We start from the raw sequence: 21,643 nt of genomic DNA, 5'->3' as shown, positions 1-21,643 counted from the left end.
GAGAATAAACCGCCTAGCTAACTATCTGACTACTTGCACAAGCAGTAAAGTCACTACGCTGTTACACTCAGAAAATGACAGTGAAGCCACATGTGCGCTTTTTATATGGAGAAGGTCATGTGACTTTGACAGGGAATTACACAAGCCATTGTGTCTGTACGTTGTGGATAGTTTCTGCGCTCTGATTGGCTGCCAGAATCTTCACATTAATGACAGCCAAAACGTATTTTAACTGACCTGAGATGAGAATAGCCTCCCCATACAAGTGACAATCCAGCAGCTGTCGGCTGACAACTTGCTGCATCAGCCACGATCAGTGTTTGCACAATCCTGATTTGTTTATCCCCTGAGATGCTGTTGTCAATAGTGACTACATCATATAAATGGTTAACAGGGTGTGGGGGCTTCCTCTTTATCCCAATTGGTGACCTCAGATCATTATTGTGTGGTACTGATGTTTGCCATGGCAATTCATGGCCAAATAATGAACTTAGGGTCTGACGACTGTTGTAACCTGTTCAGAAGTTAGCAGCATTTTGGTGGTAAAAATACACATTTTCATTTCTTCCATGCCACTTTGCATTAATTCCTGAAAATCACCTGAAGGGTTAATAAACTACCTGACTGCAGTTTTCAATATGTCAGGGGGTGCTGTTTTTAAAATGGTATAACTTTTGGGGGTTTCCCAATATATAGGACCCCCAAAAGCACTTCAAACATGGATAGGTCCCTAAAAAAATATATTTTGCAAATTTCCTTGAAAAAATGAAAAATTACTGCTACATTTGTAAACCTCCTACAATGCTAACAAAATAAAACAACATTTTACAAATGGTGCTGATGTAAAGCAGGCATGTGGGAAATGTTATTTATTAATGTTTTTGTGTGGTATGACTATCTGAATTAAAGGGAAAATCATTCAAAGCTTGAAAATTGCTAATTTTTTAACATTTTTCTCAAATTTCTGATATTTTTCATAAATAAATACAAAACATATCGACCTAAATTTACCATTATCATAAAGTATAATGTGTCACCAAAAAACAATCTCAAAATCACTGAGATTTGTTGAAGCATTCCAAAGTTATTACCACATAAAGTGACACTGGTCAGATTACTAAAATTTGGCTCCGTCACTAAGGGGTTAATTAAAAAAAAAGTTCACCACTCCTCTGACCTCTCCCTGCCCACTCCCCTCAAACATATCCCACTCAACTCATCATACAGCACCACTATTCTAGCCCAAATCCTAATAAAAGCATTAGTGGAAACTCAATCATTTACCGAACTTTGGCCGAATTTTCCGTTTTTGAGGAAAATGCTTGGGAATCCGAACACAAAGTTGAATGTGCAATGTTCATGCCGAATTTGAGAATTTGAATTTCTGAACAAGTTCACGCATCTCTAGTGATGAGTGAATGTGCTCTCATAATTTCTTATCCGAGCACGCTCGCATATTATGTTTGAGACCCTGCAGCTGCATGATTTGCAGCTGTTTGACAGCCTGAACACATGTGGGCATTGCGGGTTTGTTAGACAATCCCCACATGTTGAGGCTGTCTAACAGCCACAAATTATGTTTTAGTTACTCACAGCAGGGCGCTACCTTTTCTTAAGGTCCCCTTCTTACACAGGACCATACTTTTTCCCCACTTAAGAGCTTTCCTTTTCTGCAGGGATCCCCACTTGCCTCTAATGTCCTGCCACCTCTGTAGCTAGCTTCTTTCGATGCTGAGCCTTGTAGTTCCACAGACAATGAACCTGTTCTCTTTCTGTCACCGTCTCTCCAGCACACAGCCTACTCAACACTCAGCTATTTCAGCACTGACCAACTGCTTCCTAAATCCCTATAGCCTTTCCACTGATTCCACACCCTCTTTATGGGAACAAGCCTTGAGGTTCATTTTTGAGGGACATAACACATACACTGACTATAAGAATAAAATTCACTTTTATATATTATTAGCAGAAATGCAATCACACAACATTTAATTTTTACCAAATTGCCTCGACATCTTCTTGCGGAAGACAGGACTCCTGTCCACCCTCTCACATACCCACACACTTAAAGATGGTCATCCTCGACCATATGGGGGTTTCTAAACTCAAAGAAAAAACAGTGGCACACATTTAAATTCAACAAAAGTCAACAGTCTTATCCCCCACTCCTATTGGAACAACATCTTCTCTTTCTCTCTCTTTGAGTCATCTTCACTCCAGTCCCATTCGATTGGGATCCCAGAACAAAGTGTCTATATCCCTTTATCTAGGGCCATAAGCCCAATGCAGCAACAACCTGCCAAGCTTGAACAAATGGGACTCATCTAGCAGTTGGAGTCCCCTGTATCTGACTGACCCTGACTTTATTTTGTCAAACACTAGAAAATGGCAAAAAAAGGCCCAACTAACAAGGCCTAATGGGAAACCTGGAACAGCACTGGAAAGATCTACTTGCTCCAAACACTTTTCTTGATCCAGGCTGCCCAGTATTTAGGAGATGTAGATTGGTTTCACCTCCATGGCTGCTCAGGATACTGTCGCCTCCTGGAGTCATCCTGAAGCAGTCCCGTTCCAGTCATGAGCACTTGAGCAGACATGTTGTTAGGGTTGGCGGAATGCAGCTAATAAATTGAAATAAGGTGCGTTCGCAACCCAGGGACCAACTGCAGCTAGCACAATGGCGGAGCAAGGCTGCAAGAAAAACCTTAAAGCACACCGAGTTAAATGTCACTCAGTGTGCAAAGAGCGCGAAGTAACAAGCTGTGTTACACCACAGAGCGGTACTATGAAGCAAAGAGGACTATACCCTGATAGACTGCACAGACGTATAGAAAAATACTAATTGGGGTCCCTATAACTTAACCCCCCAGGGATGACTAAGCTGGTGGTTGACCCTGCTCTGACACATGGTGTGCTTTAGCATGCGTGTCTGAAGATGCCCAGTGCAGATATTAAGTTCCCACTCTACACTGCCTGTCTAAACCAACATTCACAGTGCTATTAGCGGCACTCGTGGACACAGGGTGGTAAAGTAGCCACCAACACACCAAACACACATGATACTGGTGCACAGGCGTGCGCCACTGAGAGCTTTTTATAGCTTGCTCAAGTCCAGACAGACAGGACTTTGCCTGTGGACCAATCTGATGCTGCCTCATCACCAGAGCACCTGAAGTCTGAGCACCAATTGGAAGGCACCATATCATGGACATGCTCAGTGGGGTGAAATCTGGCACATAGCTGCACGTGTAAAATTAGTAGTCACCATAGGCTTAGCTGGAGGGCCAGCAGCAACTACACATGCAGCATGAGCCTGGGCAAGGCACTGGGACCGAAGTCTGTGCTGAGCAGTCATCCCAGCTTCAATGGGAGACCACAGCAGCAGACAAGGCTTGAGATCCATCCCGTGCAGTGGGAGAATGCGGGCACCTAACACATGTTACTTGAAAAGCAAATGTCAGTATCAGATCTGGCCACATGGGGTATCTTGGTGTCAGGAAGCTCCTTCTCCTCGGCCTGAATGGGAGTCTTGGTCTTTGCATTCTCTTTATGGCACTTTTGTGAGTCTCCCTTTTGCTCCCTACCCAGTGATCCCGCTGACTGACTGCGGCACTGCTGTTGATGTTGACCCTCAAACTCAGCCTTCCCCTCCCATTTTTAAACCTCTTCATTGGTTGCAGAGTGAGTGACTCCCATCGAGTACCAGCTTGGCATCACCATACCTTGCAAAATTTCAACTTCCCCAAATAAAGACTATGCAGACAATATGGCATGATGTCCCTTTTTACCATTGTTCTATTGACATAGATTTGGTCCTCTGTCCCCTGTTCTTTGATAAAGCCAAATCCTCATACATGATGGAAATTGACCAACTGTCCCTCAATGCATTGTTACTTGAACATGTCTTGTTTTGAGCCTGACAGCCATTCTCAGGCCAGCGCATCAGCCTTCATGAGATCCTCTAATACAGTAGCCTCTTCCTGCCGCCATAGGATTACCTGGGACATTTGTTTACAGGGATTGAGGGGTCCCAACTCCCCGGCTGCAGTCAAATTTTTGGGGCCACGACTGCTTTGGGAGTTCTGGTACATGATGCTGACCATTCCTCTCTTTCTCAGCCTTTTTCTCCCCAGGGCCCTTGCTTTCCCCCAGGGACAGCGCTTCCTCAGCCACCTCATTTGATGTCAGCCTAGCAGGGATGGACTGACCTGATGCGGTAACTTTCTCAAGCACTGGCATCTGGTCCACCATGGGCATTCAGCACCATTTCAGCACCCGGACTTCATGTTGATAAAGCCCCACCTTGGGCTGAGGGGATTGTCTGCCACTGAATGGAGATACTAAGTGATGTCACCTGACCTGTGGTCACTCCTTTCGGTTGCTCTCCTCCTGCCATGGCCCGGGGGTCACCAGGTGGATCACTTCTTCTTTGGAGGATATCTCCATCTCTTCCACTCCAGTGGCACAATTCCTGCTGTGGACTCTACTCAACGCTGCTTGACTGTCACTAAGCATTTCTTCTTCCATTCGCTTCTGTGGAAAAATGGCGCTGGTCAGTCAGTCACTGCAATGTTTCCCACCCAGTTGACACTGCCCTTCCAAAGGTCATTCTAATGAAGCGACTGCCACCTCTTCCATCACTCTGTGACTCCGCCTCTGGACACACCCCTTTCTATAGGTGTTTCTCATTCGATTGGCTGCATTAATTCACTCAAAGTTCTTCACCTGCTGGGCTGCCTCACCTATTGGATCGCGTCCCCTTCTGTGATGCCATCTACAGAGAATTTTGTGTCATTGGTGGGTGTCTATGACATTGTACCTGGATCTGCTGCTTCAGTCTTCGGTTCCATTGCACTTAGTGTAGTCCCGCTCCCATTAACCATTTCATTCAATAAGGTCGGTTTCACATTAGCGCTTTTTCAGCGCACGCACGGCCGGGGGTAGCTCCGCCCCCGAGCCGGCTCTCTGCCCGGCGTGCCCGCCCCTTGCTTGTAGCGCCGCCTACTAGCGGACAGCGGCGCCTGCGATCGGCGCACCCTATCTTTAGCATAGGGTGCGCAGATCGTGCGCAGGCCGTGCGCTAGTTGCGCTTTGACCTGCGCTGCGCACTTTTGACGGTGCGCCGTGCGCGCCAAAATCAAACTTTTCGGATTTTGGCGCGCACGGCGCACCGTCAAAAGTGCGCAGCGCAGGTCAAAGCGCAACTAGCGCACGGCCTGCGCACGATCTGCGCACCCTATGCTAAAGATAGGGTGCGCCGATCGCAGGCGCCGCTGTCCGCTAGTAGGCGGCGCTACAAGCAAGGGGCGGGCACGCCGGGCAGAGAGCCGGCTCGGGGGCGGAGCTACCCCCGGCCGTGCGTGCGCTGAAAAAGCGCTAATGTGAAACCGGCCTAAGCAAGACTAGTCCTTATAAACAATGTCCATTTTGTGTATGGCCAAATTGATGAACAGGGGATTACAGGTTGTGCATTCTCCTTCTCCATCTTCCACACAATACGCTGGCTCCATTCACAGAATTAAAGTCTGTATTTTGTTCCCGGTAATAGTTACCACAGGGGGCATGGAGAGAAGTTGGAATTGCCTGCGTTTTCTTAGGGATAGGGTCATATGGGTCCACGTGTATAGCTATGATCCCAATACCCAGAATCCTTGCCTATATTAGTCTCAGGGGCCCATCATTGAGACTAAGCTCCCCGTTTTAGTAATCACAGCTGAATGTTACTCTTTCTTAAGGTTCCCCTTTTCTGCTGGACTGTGCTTTTCCTTGACTTAAGCTTTTCTTTTCTGCAGGGGTCCCCACTTGCCTGTGATATCCCACCTTGTAGTTCCACAATCGATGAACCTGTTCTCTTTCTGTCACCTCCTCTCCAGCACACAATCTACTCCACACTGTGCTAGTTCAACACAGACTAACTACTTCCTATATCCCTATAGAATTCCCACTGATATCCCTATAGGGCCGCGCACACCCTCTTGATTGGGACGTCCTTGAGGTTAACCCTCCAGGAACCTAACACATACACCGGCCATAACAATAAAATTTACTTTTATATATTATAAGCAGAAATGCAATCACACATTTAACTTTTACAAAACCTACAAAAGGCAAAATGAGAAAAACCCTGCTTTAATTAAATAAATAAAAAGCAAAAGTGCATTTAAATAATTCAATGTTCTTAGTAATACTGTATTTCATCAACTATAGTATAAAAGCCGTCCCACCATTGACAAGGTGACTCTGTGGTCGGGGTGGTCCTACACTGTCTAATATTAAAAACCTTAGCATGTGTCAAAGTTGACGTCAGCTTTCACAGAATGCATAAATAAAAAGAAAAAAAAACACAAAAGTTGAGCTTGGTTTGAGTTGGTATACATGCAGCACATAAACGCATGTTCACATTGGCCATAAAGCATACAAAACCTACAAGAGACAAAATGAGAAAAACCCTGCTGTAATTAAATAAATAAAGAGCAAAAGTGTATTTAAATAATTTAGAGTTCTTAGTAATGCTGAATTTGATCCTTTTGTCTGCCCTTATTATTGGCCAATGTGCGGCCGCATAGCAATACATGCAGCCCCACGCTCCGCTCCTGAGTGCCGGCGGCAGTGCTGGGTATCAACATGCAAGACTCGTCCGAGTTTCTCGCAAGTGTGATCCCAGCCTAATGCTTATCTCGGTGCCATCAGACAAAAGACATGTTTCTCTCAAAGGAATGTAGAGGACTAGAACTTTATTGTTACCTATTGGAAGCAGTGATCCTAAAAGTCAATATCAGCTCTTTAAGGATCCTTGCCATATGACTTCAGATAAAAGCCAAACCAGTATCTCAATTTGTAGACATGGTGTCCTGAAAATCGAGATTCTGGTTTGGCTTTTATCTTAAGTCATATGGCAAGGATCGCTAAAGAGTTGATATTGACTTTTAGTATTAGGTCTAGAATAGGTGGCAATAGAGTTCAAGTCATCTTCCTCTCAGAAGATGCAATTTACATATTTATTTTCCTAGAGGAGACCTGAATGGCTTATAAGTCTTTTCACTCTGACATGCCAGGCTATGCTTGTTACTTCCCCTTAGAGCTTAATGGGATGATAACATTCAGCTTCACGATAGGCTGCATAGGCCTCCTCCCTACATGCCTTTTTGAGGGTTATTTTTTATCCTAAAATGTAAAGTGCTGCGGTATATGTTGGCGCTATAGAATTAAAATTATTATTATTATTAGGCTTAAAAAAAACTATTAACATGGTGTTTTTTAGTTCTCAAGCAGTCTCATTTATCATAGATTTTTAACATGTATTTTGTTCAGGCATTTTTCAAATACTGTAGAAAGATCTGTGAGAAAATGTTATTTTTTTTTTAAAGGCATGACGTAGAGAAGGCTGTGTTTTTAAAAGAAACAAAATGAATGTGAAATTTTATTATATTTCAGTATTGCTTTTCAACATTCATCTGGCTGCAGCCTTTAAAAATATATTAGCAAACACCAGGCGATTAGACTGTCCAAAAAATCCAGAGAAAGGATGACTATCCAGAGAAAGGATGAACTATTTTCCCAGACAATAAGCACTGCACAGAAAAAAGTTTTGTCTGTGTCACAAATAACCCTTTTCCTTCATTTTTCTGCTTTACACAGAGAAATCATGCGGTCATCCCGGAGAGATCTCCTTTGGCACATTTGAACTGAAAAATGGATATGAATTTGTATTTGGAGCTGAGGTGGAATACTATTGTGATGAAGGGTGTGTATACAATCTTCCTCAATGCTTTGCAGAGCAATGTGATTGGTTTTCCCAAGTACACTCGTGACTAGGGCTTCACCGCTTTCGAATTAGAAAATATTTTTAAGTAAAAATGCCATTAAAAATGTTTAATCCCTTCCTGCTGCAGCCGATATTTGTTTTTGTTACTTAAAAATTTCTTCTGTTTCCTTTCCTTTTTTAATTTGCAGATATTAGAGATGGGTGAACCCAAACAGTAAAGTTCGAGAGCTATAATAAGCACCTACTGCTTGGGCAAAGACCTCAAACAAGGATTTCTCCAGGAATCCATGTTACTGTTCAAGTTTGGCATCCTGAACACCGGGTTTTTCCCACATTGTCATCTGCATGGCAGCGCGAGAAACATCTAGGGCCCTGACCGGCAGTAAGATTATTACCACTGCTCAGAGCGCTACGGCTCCCACACTGTCAGATGACAGCATGAGTCTGCAGCTGTGACCAGAGGTAAAAAGTTTACCTCTGGTCACAGAGGTATTGTCTAATGGGAGTACTATGCAAATCAGCCTATATCTGCTGTCGCTGATAAAAGCAAAAACAGGGAACGGCTGATGGGAGTAGTCAGCCAGCACCTGCGCTATAAATAAATTAATTAATTTAAAAATATTATGTGGGTTCCCCTGTATTTTTGATAACCAGCCAGGCAAAACCGAGGGTTTACAAGTCATTTTTTTAAATTATTTAAATAAACAATTAAAAAAAACAGCATGGAGTCCCCTCCATTTTTGACAACCAGCCAAGCTAAAACAGACAGCTGGGGGGGCTGGTATTCTCAGGCTAGTAGATGGCCATGGATGTTCACCCCCCAGCCTAAAAATAGCAGCTCGCAGCCACCCCAGAAATAGTGCATCTATTAGATGCGCCAATTCTGGTACTTTGTCCTGCTCCTTCTACTTGACCTGTGGAGGTGGCAATTGGGGTAATATTTGTGGGGTTCATGTCACCCTTGCATTGTCAGGTGACATCAAGCCCATGAGCCAATAATGGAGAAGCATCTGTAAGACACCTATCCATTAATAACCCCATAGTCATATAGTAAATAAACACACAGCCAGAATGAAGTCCTTTATTTGAAATAATAAGACACACCACTTTACTTTTTTATTTAAAAATAAACATAGTTATACTCACCTAACGCCCGTTCATTTTTTCTGTTTTCAGTGTTTACTGTACAAATTAAATTTGATAATTTTATATTTTTAAACACCTGACTTTTATTGCTGGTGCACTACCAAATTGATCCAAGTGTCTCCTTAGTGTGATCCTATTCTCACATATGAGAGAATCACAGAACAGCTGTGGAGAAGATGGAGAACTTAATTTCTCCATCATTTCCATTGTCTGTGTCAGTGGTACTCAGACTGCACTTGGATAATATTCGAGTGCTGTCCGATGTTTCACACAGACCAATAAACTTTTATGGGTGCACGACTGCACGTGATCCAATTCAGATGCAGTCGCAGCATGTTGGGATTGTTTTCTCATGCCAATATCAGATCTGCACTGCCCCATGGTATGATATTTGGCCAAGTACTATCCGATAAAACATCAGATAGCACTCAGCCATGTTATAGATGGAGCAAGCCCTTACAATAGTAACGGCCCAGGGCCTTCAGCAAGCCACTGGCTGCCATGGAACCCGATCAACACCCTGTGTTCAGCATGCCCTCTGAATTGCAAGTCTTTAATGCCATTGTCAAAATTTGACATTGGCATTTAATAGTTTAGTAGCAGCGATGAGAATTCAGCCCTAGTAGCTGCTGTTAGAGGCAGCTGCTTTATGCACCTCCTGAGCCCGGTCCAAACTACCTCATCCAATGTGCACTGAACATGTACAGCAGATGTCTGGAAGGGTTTAAAGGGATATCTTCATCTTGGATATGTATGCCATATCCACAGAATATTCCATTAAGGTGTAGTAAATGCTCATCCCACCCAAGATCGGTATCCTGACACATGACATTGTGGGTAGAGAAGTGGAGAAAATTCACATTAATTTGTGAGGGAATTCCAACCACCTGCCAATTGACAGTAATTTAAAACCGTACCTGTTTCTTGATATAGATGCAGGTCCTACTGTTGGGACTAGCATCTAATATACAGCAGGTGAAATAAGTATTGAACACGACAATTTTCTATGTAAATATATTTCTAAATGGTGCTCTTGACATGAAACTCTCACCAGATGGTGATAACAACCCTGCCAATTCACACAAGCAAGTAAATCAAACCATAGCTGTCCATACATTATGTGTAATAATGAGAAATAACACATGGCAAAAAAGTTTAACACGCTTACTGAAATTTATTTAATACTTTCTACGTAAGTCTTTGTTGGCAACTTCAAGATGCCTCCTGTATGATGAAACTAGTCACATGCATTGCTCAGATGTTTTTGGCCCATTTTTCCACACAAATAAACTTCAAATTCTGAGTGTTCTGTGACCTCCTTCTATGAACTCTGAACTTTAGTTCCTTCTTTAAATTTTCTTTGGGATTCAGGTCAGGTTATTGGCTGGGCTATTCTAGCAGCTTTATTTTCTTTCTTTGAAACCAATTGAGAATTTCCTTAGCTGTGTGTTTGGGATCATTGTCTTGCTGAAATGTCGAGAAAAAACTGGTTCACCCTCCTGCGGATGCCAGCTTGCACGTAAAACATAGAGTAGCTTTATTCCATTTTGTTAAAAAGAATGGTACATCGCAAAAATGGTAGTGGAACTATGTCCATGATGAGGAAAGTCGGTGGAGCACAGGAGAGAGGTGTAGAACCAGACGCGCTGCGAAAGTGGCATATGTCTCATAGCAAATTCCCTAACTGTTGCAGCCATAGCAGCTACTATGAGACCAAGAAATTGAGGGCCCCACTTAGGTGTAAGAGTAATTTATTGCTTGAAAGAGGATAAGTTGCATTCTGCTGTTCAGTACTATTTTATGGGTTTCTGATATATGATGCTATGATCTATAACGTTAATTCTTGCTTCTTATCCTGCCACTTCTAGGAATATTGCCTCAGCAGATATTCATATCTAAATGAAATACAGCAGTGACATTAATGTAGACAGACTGACCAAATTACATGGCAGGGCCTCAGAAATCCAGTAAAAAATTGAAATTACAGTTGTCCTGGCTGCTGTTACATTTCTTTTATGATATGGCTAATATGAACAGTACATACTCACCTCTCAATCCCTCGTACTGTACCTTCTCTGTGCTGCTGACCAGGTCAACTTTTCATATCGACAGTCAGTAGCTGCAGAGGCGACTGATTTTTGCACTGCTGCTGATACTGATTGTTGATGCATGAACACTGCAGCCAATGCCAGGAGAAAAGGAGAAAAGACTGACAGGGTTAACATAGAAGTGGTAAGGCGAAGTTGTGTGCAATCAATTGGTAAGTGTGTGCTTTTTATTATTTTGAAAGACAGTTAGGCCATATAGATATAGTAAAATTTACCTTAACGATGTTGTCCACTTCTGAGATAATACCTTCCTAATTAATAGAAGGAAAAAAGAGGGAGAGCGTCGCTTCCAGCAGCTCAAGTGTAGGGTTCTAGCAGGTTCTCAGGATGCAGTGACGAGACACGAGACAGGGTATGACTTGTATAATGAACTTTTATAAATTGAAGCCACTAGGGCTATACTGAACAGACAAAACAGGGGAACAAGCAATCTGTCCTTGCAGGGACTCAATGAACTAAACAGTACTTTTTGTGTAACTGCGAGTAACCCGGCAAGTCGGGGTGACGGAAGCCAGACTATGGCCAAACTATAACACTTGAAACAGTGCCTGACGGGGCGCAACAGGCCCTGAAGAAACAATGCCGGTGGGGCACAACAGGCCCTGAAGAAACAATGCCAGTGGGGCACAACAGGCCCTGAAGAAATGGTGTCGGTGGGGCACAACAGGCCCTGAAGAAATGATGCCGGTGGGGCGCAACAGGCCCCGAAGAAACGGTGTCGGTGGGGCGCAACAGGCCCTGAAGAAGCGATGCCAGTGGAGCGCAACAGGCCCTGAAGAAACGGTGCTGATGGGGCGCGGTAATGGCGCAGTCTCTAAATATAACCGTTCACCAACCTCTGCTCAGGGTCCCTTAGCAAACCGGACGGGGGCCTCTACTACCGCATGTAGTGAGGTGGCGCCCCCTGGGGCCGGTGATGACAGGGCTGCAGCTGTGGAAGAAGGCAGGGGGGCAGTGTCCTGACCGCTGTAAAGGAATGGTCTGTCATTGCAGCGGTCGCCTGAGGTAGCCGCCTTGTCACAACAGGGTGGGAAGCAGCAGGAGTGGCTGTATGGGACTGTATGCGGGGAGCGGCCACTGGTGCAAGTCTCTCACGTGTCACTAGTCGGTGAGTCCGCAGCTTTCCTTTCCCAGGCCCCTGTCGGTCTCTCCACAACACACCGTCTGCTCCCTCGGTCCTCTCTGTCTCACACGGCTTCCTGTCTGTTGTCCTGCTCTCTTTCAACTGCCACTTCAGCGCGCCCCCTGCTCCTTTTAAGCTTGCCCCGCCCCCTGTTTCCTTGACAACTTCAGTCAAGTCTTTCCTTTTACTGTCCTCCCAGTATCATTCCCTCAGGAACCCTGATGGTGGTCCCCTGAGTACCTGTCCTTTCACTGTCTGGGAGTCCTCCTACCCACACAATAAAAAAAGGATTTTATTTAGCAAGTCATAATTTATTTAGCAGGGATAAAAAACTGACACGTTTCTGGCATCCAGGATGCTCTTGTGGCACCCCCAGGAGTATGGTCGCCACAATGGCATTGCCTTGCTCCAGGGAGGGTAATGTCATGCTTGGAAGCAAGGAAGGGTCTCTCTAGCAGTTAGTCATTTTTATGCAGCACAGTCCCACTCCAGGCCAGCAGAGGGAGCTCTGAACCAGGATTGGGGGAGGAGTGCGCTCTGAGGGCCAGGAGGGGAAATAGTCAGTTAGTGTGAGGAGGGCCACGTGTGTAGACATGTGGAGAGAAGCTGGAGGTTGAGCTGAGGAAAGAGAGCTCCCTCCCAGTGAGAACGCATGATCTGGAGCCTTGTCTCCACGGTTGAATGGATACTGAAGGTCCTGCAACAGAAACCAGAGGAATAGGAAGCTGTAAATGCTCTATTCCCAAGTAAGACTCGGATGCACAACAGCGACGGGTGAGCCAAGAGAGATAGAGGGCTACAGCTGTCTGCCATACGAGTTAGTTCTAAGAGACAATAAGAAGGAGGAACTTCAGTGTAACACTGTACTGCCTGTACCTCAAGCCAGCTCTAGGAAGGAGATTACACAACCCATCTGATAGAGAGATTCCTGAGTTGCTTCCAGGCTAGCCTGCTCCTATGCCATCTGTAATCAGGACCCTGGACTGCGCTTGCCAAGTAAAGGTAAAGAAACTGCACCCTGTTGTGTCCTTGCCTCCTTCCTGCAACATCCTCAGCACTGCTACATCTCTGTGCCAAACACTGCACCTTCTTCCTAACATTCCGCTACACTGCCCTAGGACCAACAGCCCTACCTGTGGAGGGCTACAACATCATTGCTGCACTATGCCATCTGTCCCAGAGGATCTGCTTGCAGCGTCGGCTTAACACCTCCCTTGCTGAACACCACAGGTGGCGTCACAAATCACTTATAAACTTTATTCTCAATTCAGCTCCTCTTACATGGGCACCCAGGGCCATGGACCGGGTCACCGCTGCTGTGACAATCCCCTCTGAGAGACCGGCCCAGTACCGAGTACCCCACAGCCCTGGGAGGGCGACCCATACTTAATCAAAAAGGGGCATAGCTAAGCAACTACCTGTTGTTCACTGGAGATCCTGATAATGGAGGCAGACTGGGCTGCAGATAGCCACCAGGTACTACTCATGGACAGATCCCAGCACAGCAGTTGCTGACCCCAGAGGTCAGGTTCACTGACACGGGACTAAGGCTATGTTCAGACACACTGATCTAGGATACTGGGTCAATTGACAGGACGCAAATGGACTGGGGGCCAATATTCAGGCACTGACTGCACTGGGACCAGGGGACTTTGGGAACAGGGCAATGGCCACAATGGGACCAGTGGACTTTGGATTCAGGACTGGTCATGACAAGATCAGGGGACAACTTTCAGGCACTGGCTGCACTGGGACCATGGGATATCATTCAGGCATGACCAGACATGGACCAGGAGACTTCCGGTATGGGACTGACCGCACCAAGAGCAGGGGACAATGTTCAGGTACTGACCGCACCAGGACCAAGGAATAACATTCAGGCAATAGTCGCACCAGGACCAGGGATTTGGGTTCAGTACAGCACACTACAGCATAAAGGAGGAGCACACCAGGGACCCACGATGCATTCTGTGGTGGTGAGTATACCGGCATCCCTGCATGGAGGGGAAAGGGGACACCATGCAGGAGGACTTGCCATAGCACTTCTGTGAGTACTGGCTGTTTTCATTTTCCATGGTGTAGGGATTGTACTCACTCAGGTGTGATAGGAGGTAGACAGGAGGCACGGTTCCTTTTAAAGGCCATGTGAATTTATTTGCTTCATAAACCCGGAAGCACCAACAAAAAGGAAAACAACCTTTAAAGCAGTCAAAACAAAGCATCAGTGTCCATAGCACAGTCCTCTAGCTCCTCCGAGAGCTATGTGCGGGTTCCTGTTTTCCCAAGATGCCAGGTGCACTAAACAACATCTTAGTGCTTATGTGAACTAAAGACAAATACTCCGGGTTACATCATAGGGAGCAGCCATCCCTGTGACACATACCTCCCATTGATTATGCAGCCGTTAGCCTCCATACACATGGGGTAATAAAGTATTTGAGAAGAGATTATCCAAGTAGTGGGCAACCCCTTTAAGGCAGATAATGCAGCATTGAGACACCACATAAAAATGTAATTTGACACACAACTTGACTTCGGTCAATGGTTTATGCAACGTTAGACTCTCTTAATAGTCTTGAGATAACTTGTCACCGAAGGTTATCATTATTAATATAGTGCCTTATTTGTCATGGTAAACTTTACTACATTTGTATGATCAATAAAAGACAAGACGGAAAACTCCTTTAAATTTAAACCACTAAAATTAGTGGTATCAGTTCTTTATGAATTTGTTCTCTGTGTAATTTATGTTAAGAGGTAGACATGTAACACAGGACAAAATATTCATGTACACAATGTCTACTTCAATTCAATATATATGTTTTTAACCAGGTATCAGATGATCAGCAAACATAATACCCGTATATGTGCAGCAGATGGATGGACAAATTTTCTTCCTCATTGTGAAGGTAACTGATAATAATCAATGTACATTTCTATGAAGTTTCCATTCCTTGATCCACAAACTATCAACTACTCTAATCTTACTGTTAGGAATTTCCATTTCTTTCTTTTTCTTTTAGTATGTAATAATTTAATAGTTTTAACACGCTGCACCTCCGTGACATACAGTGGGGAAAATAAGTACTATTTGATACAATGCCAATTTTGCAAGTTTTCCCAACTACAAAAAATGAAGGGGTCTGTAATTTTTATTATAGTTACACTTCAACTGTGTGAGACAGAATCTTAAAAAAAATCCAGAAAATCACATTGCATGATTTTTGCATAATTCATTTGCACTTTATTGCATGAATTAAATATTTGATACAATAGAAAAACAGAACTTACTATTTGGTACAGAAACCTTTGTTTGCAATTGCAAAGGTCAGACATTTCCTGTAGTTCTTGACCGAGCTTGCACACACTGCAGCAGGGATTTTGCCCCACTCCTCCATACTCTTTTTCTCCAGATATTTCAGGTTACAGGGCTGTTGCTGGGCAACATTGAGCTTCAGCTCCCTCCAAAGATTTTCAGTTGGGTTTAGGCCTGGAGACAGGCTAGACCACTCCAGGACCTTGAATTGCTTCTTACTGAGCCACTTTTTAGTTGCCCTGGCTATGTGTTTTGGATCATTATCATGCTTGAAGACCCATCTTCAATGCTCTTACTGAGGAGAAAAGGAGGTTGTTGGCAAAAATCTCACGATACATGACCACATTCATCCTCCCTTCAATAAGGTGCAGTAGTCCTAGCCCATTTGCAGTAAAACACCCCCAAAGTATGATGCTTCTCCCACCATGTTTCATGGTTGGGATGGTGATCTTGGAGTTGTACACATCCTTCTTCCTCCAAACATGCGGTCAGTGTAGCTGATACTAAAAAGCTCTATTTTGGTCAACTGACCACATGACCTTCTCCCATGCCTCCTCTAGATCATCTAGAAGTTCATTGGTGAACTTAAAATGGGCCTCAACATATGGTGGCATGAGCAGGGGGACCTGGCATGCCCTGCAGGATTTTAATCCATGATGATGTAGCATATTACGAGTGGTAGTGTTCGAGACTGTGGTCATAGTTCGCTTCAGTTCATTGACTAGGTCCTCCCATGTAGCCTGATTCCTGACCTTTCTCAGAATTACCCTTATCACACAAGACAAGATCATGCATGAAGATCCAGACCAAAGAAGAGTGACAGTCATCTTGTGTTTCTTTCATTTTGTAATAATTGTGGCAACAGTTGTTGCCTTCTCACCAAGCTGCTTGCCTATTATTCTGTAGCCCATCCCAGCTTTGTGCAAGTCTACAATTTTGCCCCTGGTGTTCTTAGACAACCTTTTGGTCTTAGCCAATTCATTAAAATTGGTAATCAAACTACAAGTCTTAATAAATTGATGCCAAGATGGGCGTGCTGGAGAAAGATGAACCTAATTTATTAAGAGGTCCACACCACTTACTGAGTAAAGCTGCAAGTCACACTACTGTACAACACAGCCGAGGACTATGCGATAAAACATCACATAGCACTGAGCCCAATGGTTCTCTATGGGGCTGCTCATATCTGCAATTATTTTCTCATGCCGAATCGACATGTGAGAACAAACGCAGCATGCTGTGATGGCAGCGAAACTCGGCTCACTCGCACCCATATAAATCTATGGGTGCGAGTGTGGTACTAGCAGGTACGCAGGATGCAGTGATGAGCTGGAGACAGAGCAAGGGTTAAACTCAACTTTTATATATAGAGAACGGATAAAGCTGACAACGGTTTTCCACGCAGAGAAGCTAAACACAAAGACATATAACACAGAATCAAACGGTATGGCAAGAAGTCACGGCTATATGGCCACGGTATGGTCGCCTAATGACCCTTGGGTTAAACGAGGATATGAACAACAAAGTGTCACTTATTGGTCTCTAAAGTCCTGCAGAGATGGTGTCCGGGGGATGTCCGGGTGGCACCTTAGCTGCCGGGTCCAGCCAAAGAAGAGTTGCCGAAGGCTTCAGAAGTTCCTGCGCTCTGGTGCTGGGAGGACGATACAGGCCCCACGCCATTCCCCCACCGCCGAGGTTGTCTCTTCGGGAGATGAGACAGAGGCAGCCGTGGCTCCCGCTGTCTTGGCGTACAGGCCACAGCCGCAGTATGGAGCGCGGCAGAGGCGGCAGCTGATCGCAGTGTACAGGCCACAGCCGTGGAATGGAGTGGGGCAGAGGTGGCCGCGGGTCTCGGTGTACGGGCCGCAGCCGCGGTATGGAGCAGGGCAGAGGCGGTCCCCGGTCTCGGCGTGTATCCTCCTCATGCTGGCACCATCCATTTCCCCGGTCAGGTGGGCCCCCGTCACTCTTGTCCCTAAAGTGCTGACTCACTCTCACTCCTGGATTCCACTTAGACTCCTCCCTCCTGTCTCTCGTCTCTCTCCGCACCGAGTGCCCCCTGCTTGTCTGCACCGCTCATTTTATAGTCGCTCTGCCCCCTTTCTTTGATCCGCCCCCACGTTTCCTGGTCAACAGTCAGTCCTGGCCTGTAATTGGTCACCCCGGGAATGTACCCCTTGGGAACTCAGGTGACAGCCCTTCTAGTTCCAGCCAGTGGGCCCCTTTTCTGGGGTCCTCTCCCCTACACGAGTGACACAACGCATAGAGCAAATTATCACTGGTGTCTGTGTAATAAAGTGCAGGTGTTGGGTATGTCACCATGGAACAGAGACAGACCAAAAGTTAAAGGGTTTATTTACACGGGTATAAACCTCCTCGCAGAGAGGAAACAGTGGGGGTTAAACTGGCAAAAGAATGATGAAATAACGGTTTATGAAAGCTAGGCAAAATTATCAAACAATCAAGGAAGACAATAGTAATTAACGGATATTCGTGAAACTTATCAGTCTGAAGAAATCTTGCTTGAAGGGTCGTCTTCTCCAACGTCAGCGCCATCAGCAGCGGCACTTGTAGTCTCTGTAAATGCTGTAGTCTCTGTTAGATGGTAACTGGGAACTCCAGGATTAAGGTGGAAGGCAGGGGGACACTTATGATTAGGTAACTGAGGAGGACAACGGGGAAAAGACTAGGCAACCAGATAACCAGAGAGGGTGGTAGCTAGCGGATTGCAGACCCCTAAACTGACAACACAACTAGAATTAGCTGTGGGACATACCTACGATGCCCTAGATGCCTCAGCACAGTCACAGAATTAACTAAGCATAAAGAGAGAAATGGGAAAGCTAAACTGCCCCGGAGTAGAACCCAAAAGGAATAGATAGCCCTCGAACATATATTGCCGGTGAGACAAGATGAAGCACAAAACACAGGCAGAGAATAGAGTAAGCAAATGATGGGGCCCAAACTGTCTAGATAGAACAGGAGAGGAAAGGATACTGTCTGCAATTACGCAAAAAACCATAAGAAAAATCCAACACGTCTGATATGCAAAAATACTGAGGCCACACGACCTATCCCCCACTAAATCAGAACTCTGGTGTGAACTGGTTACTAAAATGACTAATATACGCTGAGGCATACGGAACAGGGTCCAGCACAGGTCCAAACAGGGAACCAGGCTGAACTCACACCAGCTAAGCAAAAATCAGAGACAAGCAAAAGTGGATCCAGTGCAAAAAAAGATTCAAGAAGACAAATAACTTATCTGAAAGATGCAGGATGGAGCAGGAGACAAGCAGACTTGAAAATGTGCTCAGGAATCAAACCAAATCACCGGCAAGAGCAGAAGTTAAGTTGTTCACTTAAATCTCCCCAGTCTGTAACAGCTTACCTCCAATCATCCTGCTCAGGTGATTGACTTCTGTCAGCTAGACCAGCTCCATTACCCGCAGCAACCACCAGAGGGAACCCAAACTCAGAAGCCAGGTCAAAAGTGTTCACAACAGGACACTGGGAAAGACTGGGTCTCCCCTGCTCTGAGTCTCTGCTTTCAAAGTAACAGTCTCTCTGCTAGAACAATACTCAGTCTCTTGTTAAGCCTCTCTGCGGGAACAATACTCAGTCTCTTGTTAAGCCTCTCTGCTGAAACAATGCTCAGTCTCTTTTTAAGTCTCTCTGCTGGAATCAGGGGCTCTGACCTGTCACCGCGGGCACTGCGCACGCGGGTCTCCGTCTCTGCATGATCAGGAGGACGTCTTCCCCTAATCAGTGCGGACTTCGCTTCACCGTACTCACAGGCAGCAGTATGTATGTCAAGTCATCCTGTCTTATCTTTCTGGCCGGGAGTGCTCTTTCCTCCAGAGTGTGCAGCTGTGTTCTGTTCTGTCTCCTGCACAAGTCTTCGTGCCCTCTGCCTGCACCCCTTCCTGTACAGCACAACTTCCTTTTCCCCAATGCTACTGACAGGCCCATGATGCAGTCGGTCCAGGTCCAAAAGTCTTCCCCCTGACAACCCTACTGCGCAGCGATATGGTTCCAGACACGGAGCAGAGGAGGTAACCCCTTTCTGGTTCTTCTTGTGCTTCACCCCCTTACATCTGCCAATGTAAGCCTTTCCAGAAATGTTAGTCCATTCAGGGACTGGAGTAACATCTCCACTGTAAGGAACCCCACTATGAATTACTTTGTCAGGCAAGCGTATTCATGCCCTGTCTCACGTCTTCTTCTCCCCAGCTCCAGAGTTGCCCAAATCTGGCTTAAAATGCCAAAAGATTACATATTTTTGCACAACTCCCTTTTGCTTAAATATTCTGCAACATTTGAAGGCTTTTTTTTACTCCAGACTTTTGATGTAATCACCAAGATGAATTAGAAAATTAAAAAGTTATGGTTTTGGTAAAAGAGGAGCAAAAATGAAAGCACAAAATTGAAAATTAGCTGCATACTCAAGGGGTAAATAAGTGCCAGATGATGGCAGAAGTGTCCCTGGGGACTTGCTCTCTGACTTTTTGCAGCCAGATAGCTAATGTTAAACTTAGGCCTCTTTCACACATCAGGTTTTCGCCGTCAGGCGCGATCCGGCGCTTTTGACAGAAACCGGATCCGGCGAAATGCAATGCCGGATCCGGTTTCCCCCCATTGACTTGCATTTGCGCCGGATCGCGCCGGATGGCCATGCGTTTCATCCGGTTTTCGCCGGATCCGGCAATGTGTCGCGATCCGGCGTCTGGAAAAAACGGCTACTGTAACGTTTTTTGTCTCCGGCGAAAAAGCCGGACACGCCGGATCCGTCGCGTCCGTCTTTTTCACACAATGAAAGCCTATGAGCGCCGCAATGCGCCTGATCCGGCGAAAGCCGGATCCGGTGGCCGGATCCGTTTTTTTTGGTCTGAGCATGCTCAGTAGCTCTGCCCACTACAACCTGTCAAAGAAGGGCTGTAGGAACATGCTATATATAGTTTTCCAGTAGCCAATCCCGTTCGGAAGGCCACAAGGGTCAATTTTAAAAACCAGATCCGGCGTAATCCGTCGAAAAACGGATAGAAAAATGGATGAAACGGATGAGACGGATCCGGTTTTGTCTGTCAAGAACAAGACGGATCCGGCAGAAAACCGGATCCGGCACATCAGGTTTTACAAAACATTTGCCGGATCCGGCATTCCGGCACGACGCCGGATCGCGCCTGACGCCGAAAACATGATGTGTGAAAGTAGCCTTAGACAGCATGAAGATGCAAAAAGCTAACCTGAAAGAGGTTTTCTCATAAATAGCTTTTGTCATCTATACACATGATGGTAGCAAATGCCAGTTGCTGGAAAGCTCACCAATGGGACCCTTATCAATATCAAGAATGGTGATCTTGGTCTTGTTCACACACTGAAGGTTTTTAATCTTATGATTTTTTTTCCTCTTTTGAAGCAAAAGCCAAATTGAACAAAAACTTAATTGATCATGTTACTTCTCATTTTATTACAGCTCGCCTATGTCCACCAGTGATGGATGACAGTGTGAGAGTCATTACATCTGTGGCAGATGACGAATTTTCTATGGGCCATGTCATAAACTTTCAATGCAAAAATCCAAAGCATACTCTCAGAGGACCATCTCAAATTTATTGTACTGAACAAGGAACATGGAATGTGGATCCTCCAACCTGTAAAGGTGATGTAATCATTCACAATGTTTTAGGCCTCATTCAGACGTCCGTGTTGCACGTACATGTTTTAGCAGTTTTTTTTTTCATGGACAAAACATGTATTTGTGGCGCCCCTGAGGCTCGGTCGCCACAGAGGTACTGCACCTTCTCCTAAGGTGTAGTGCCCCATCAACTAGGTAAGTTGGGAACTCCTTTCCACACTCCAACACCTGCACCCACACACAGGATAGTTCAGCAATGGACCAGATTGCGGCTTCATGCTTAGAGGGTAGCAGAGCACCTTTCGTGGGTCCTTGCTTCGTAACACGAGATGTGCTGGGAGGTGGGTGGAGTTAGATATAAAAGAGTGGGAAGGTTTAGAATTGTAGTTGAGTTCAGTCTGGAGTTCAGTCTGAGAGCAGGCTGACAGGACGTCAGCCTGAGGGGAGGTCAAGGCGGAGGAAGACAGTCAGTCAGGAGAGGCTGAGGACTGGTCTTAGTGGAACGAGCTCCCTAGAAGAGGAATAGAAGAAGGAGTGCTGCAGCTGC

At 45.4% G+C, this 21,643-nt stretch overlaps 1 protein-coding gene across 1 annotated transcript in view; it reads left to right on the top strand.

The window, feature by feature from the left end:
• LOC141096339 (complement factor H-related protein 5-like) overlaps positions 1–21,643 on the top strand; it is a 158,138-nt gene that overhangs the window by 43,598 nt on the left and 92,897 nt on the right. Inside the window, exons 3-5 of the mRNA XM_073582876.1 lie at positions 7,639–7,744; positions 14,975–15,051; positions 20,935–21,120. Coding sequence (XP_073438977.1) covers positions 7,639–7,744; positions 14,975–15,051; positions 20,935–21,120 — 369 coding nt within the window. The remainder of the gene's footprint in view (positions 1–7,638; positions 7,745–14,974; positions 15,052–20,934; positions 21,121–21,643) is intronic.

Source organism: Dendrobates tinctorius, unplaced genomic scaffold (assembly GCF_039654945.1).
Source record: "Dendrobates tinctorius isolate UK_male_01 unplaced genomic scaffold, ASM3965494v1 ptg000074l, whole genome shotgun sequence".
NCBI classification, from domain to species: domain Eukaryota; kingdom Metazoa; phylum Chordata; class Amphibia; order Anura; family Dendrobatidae; genus Dendrobates; species Dendrobates tinctorius.
This window is presented reverse-complemented; position numbering and strand designations above follow the sequence as displayed.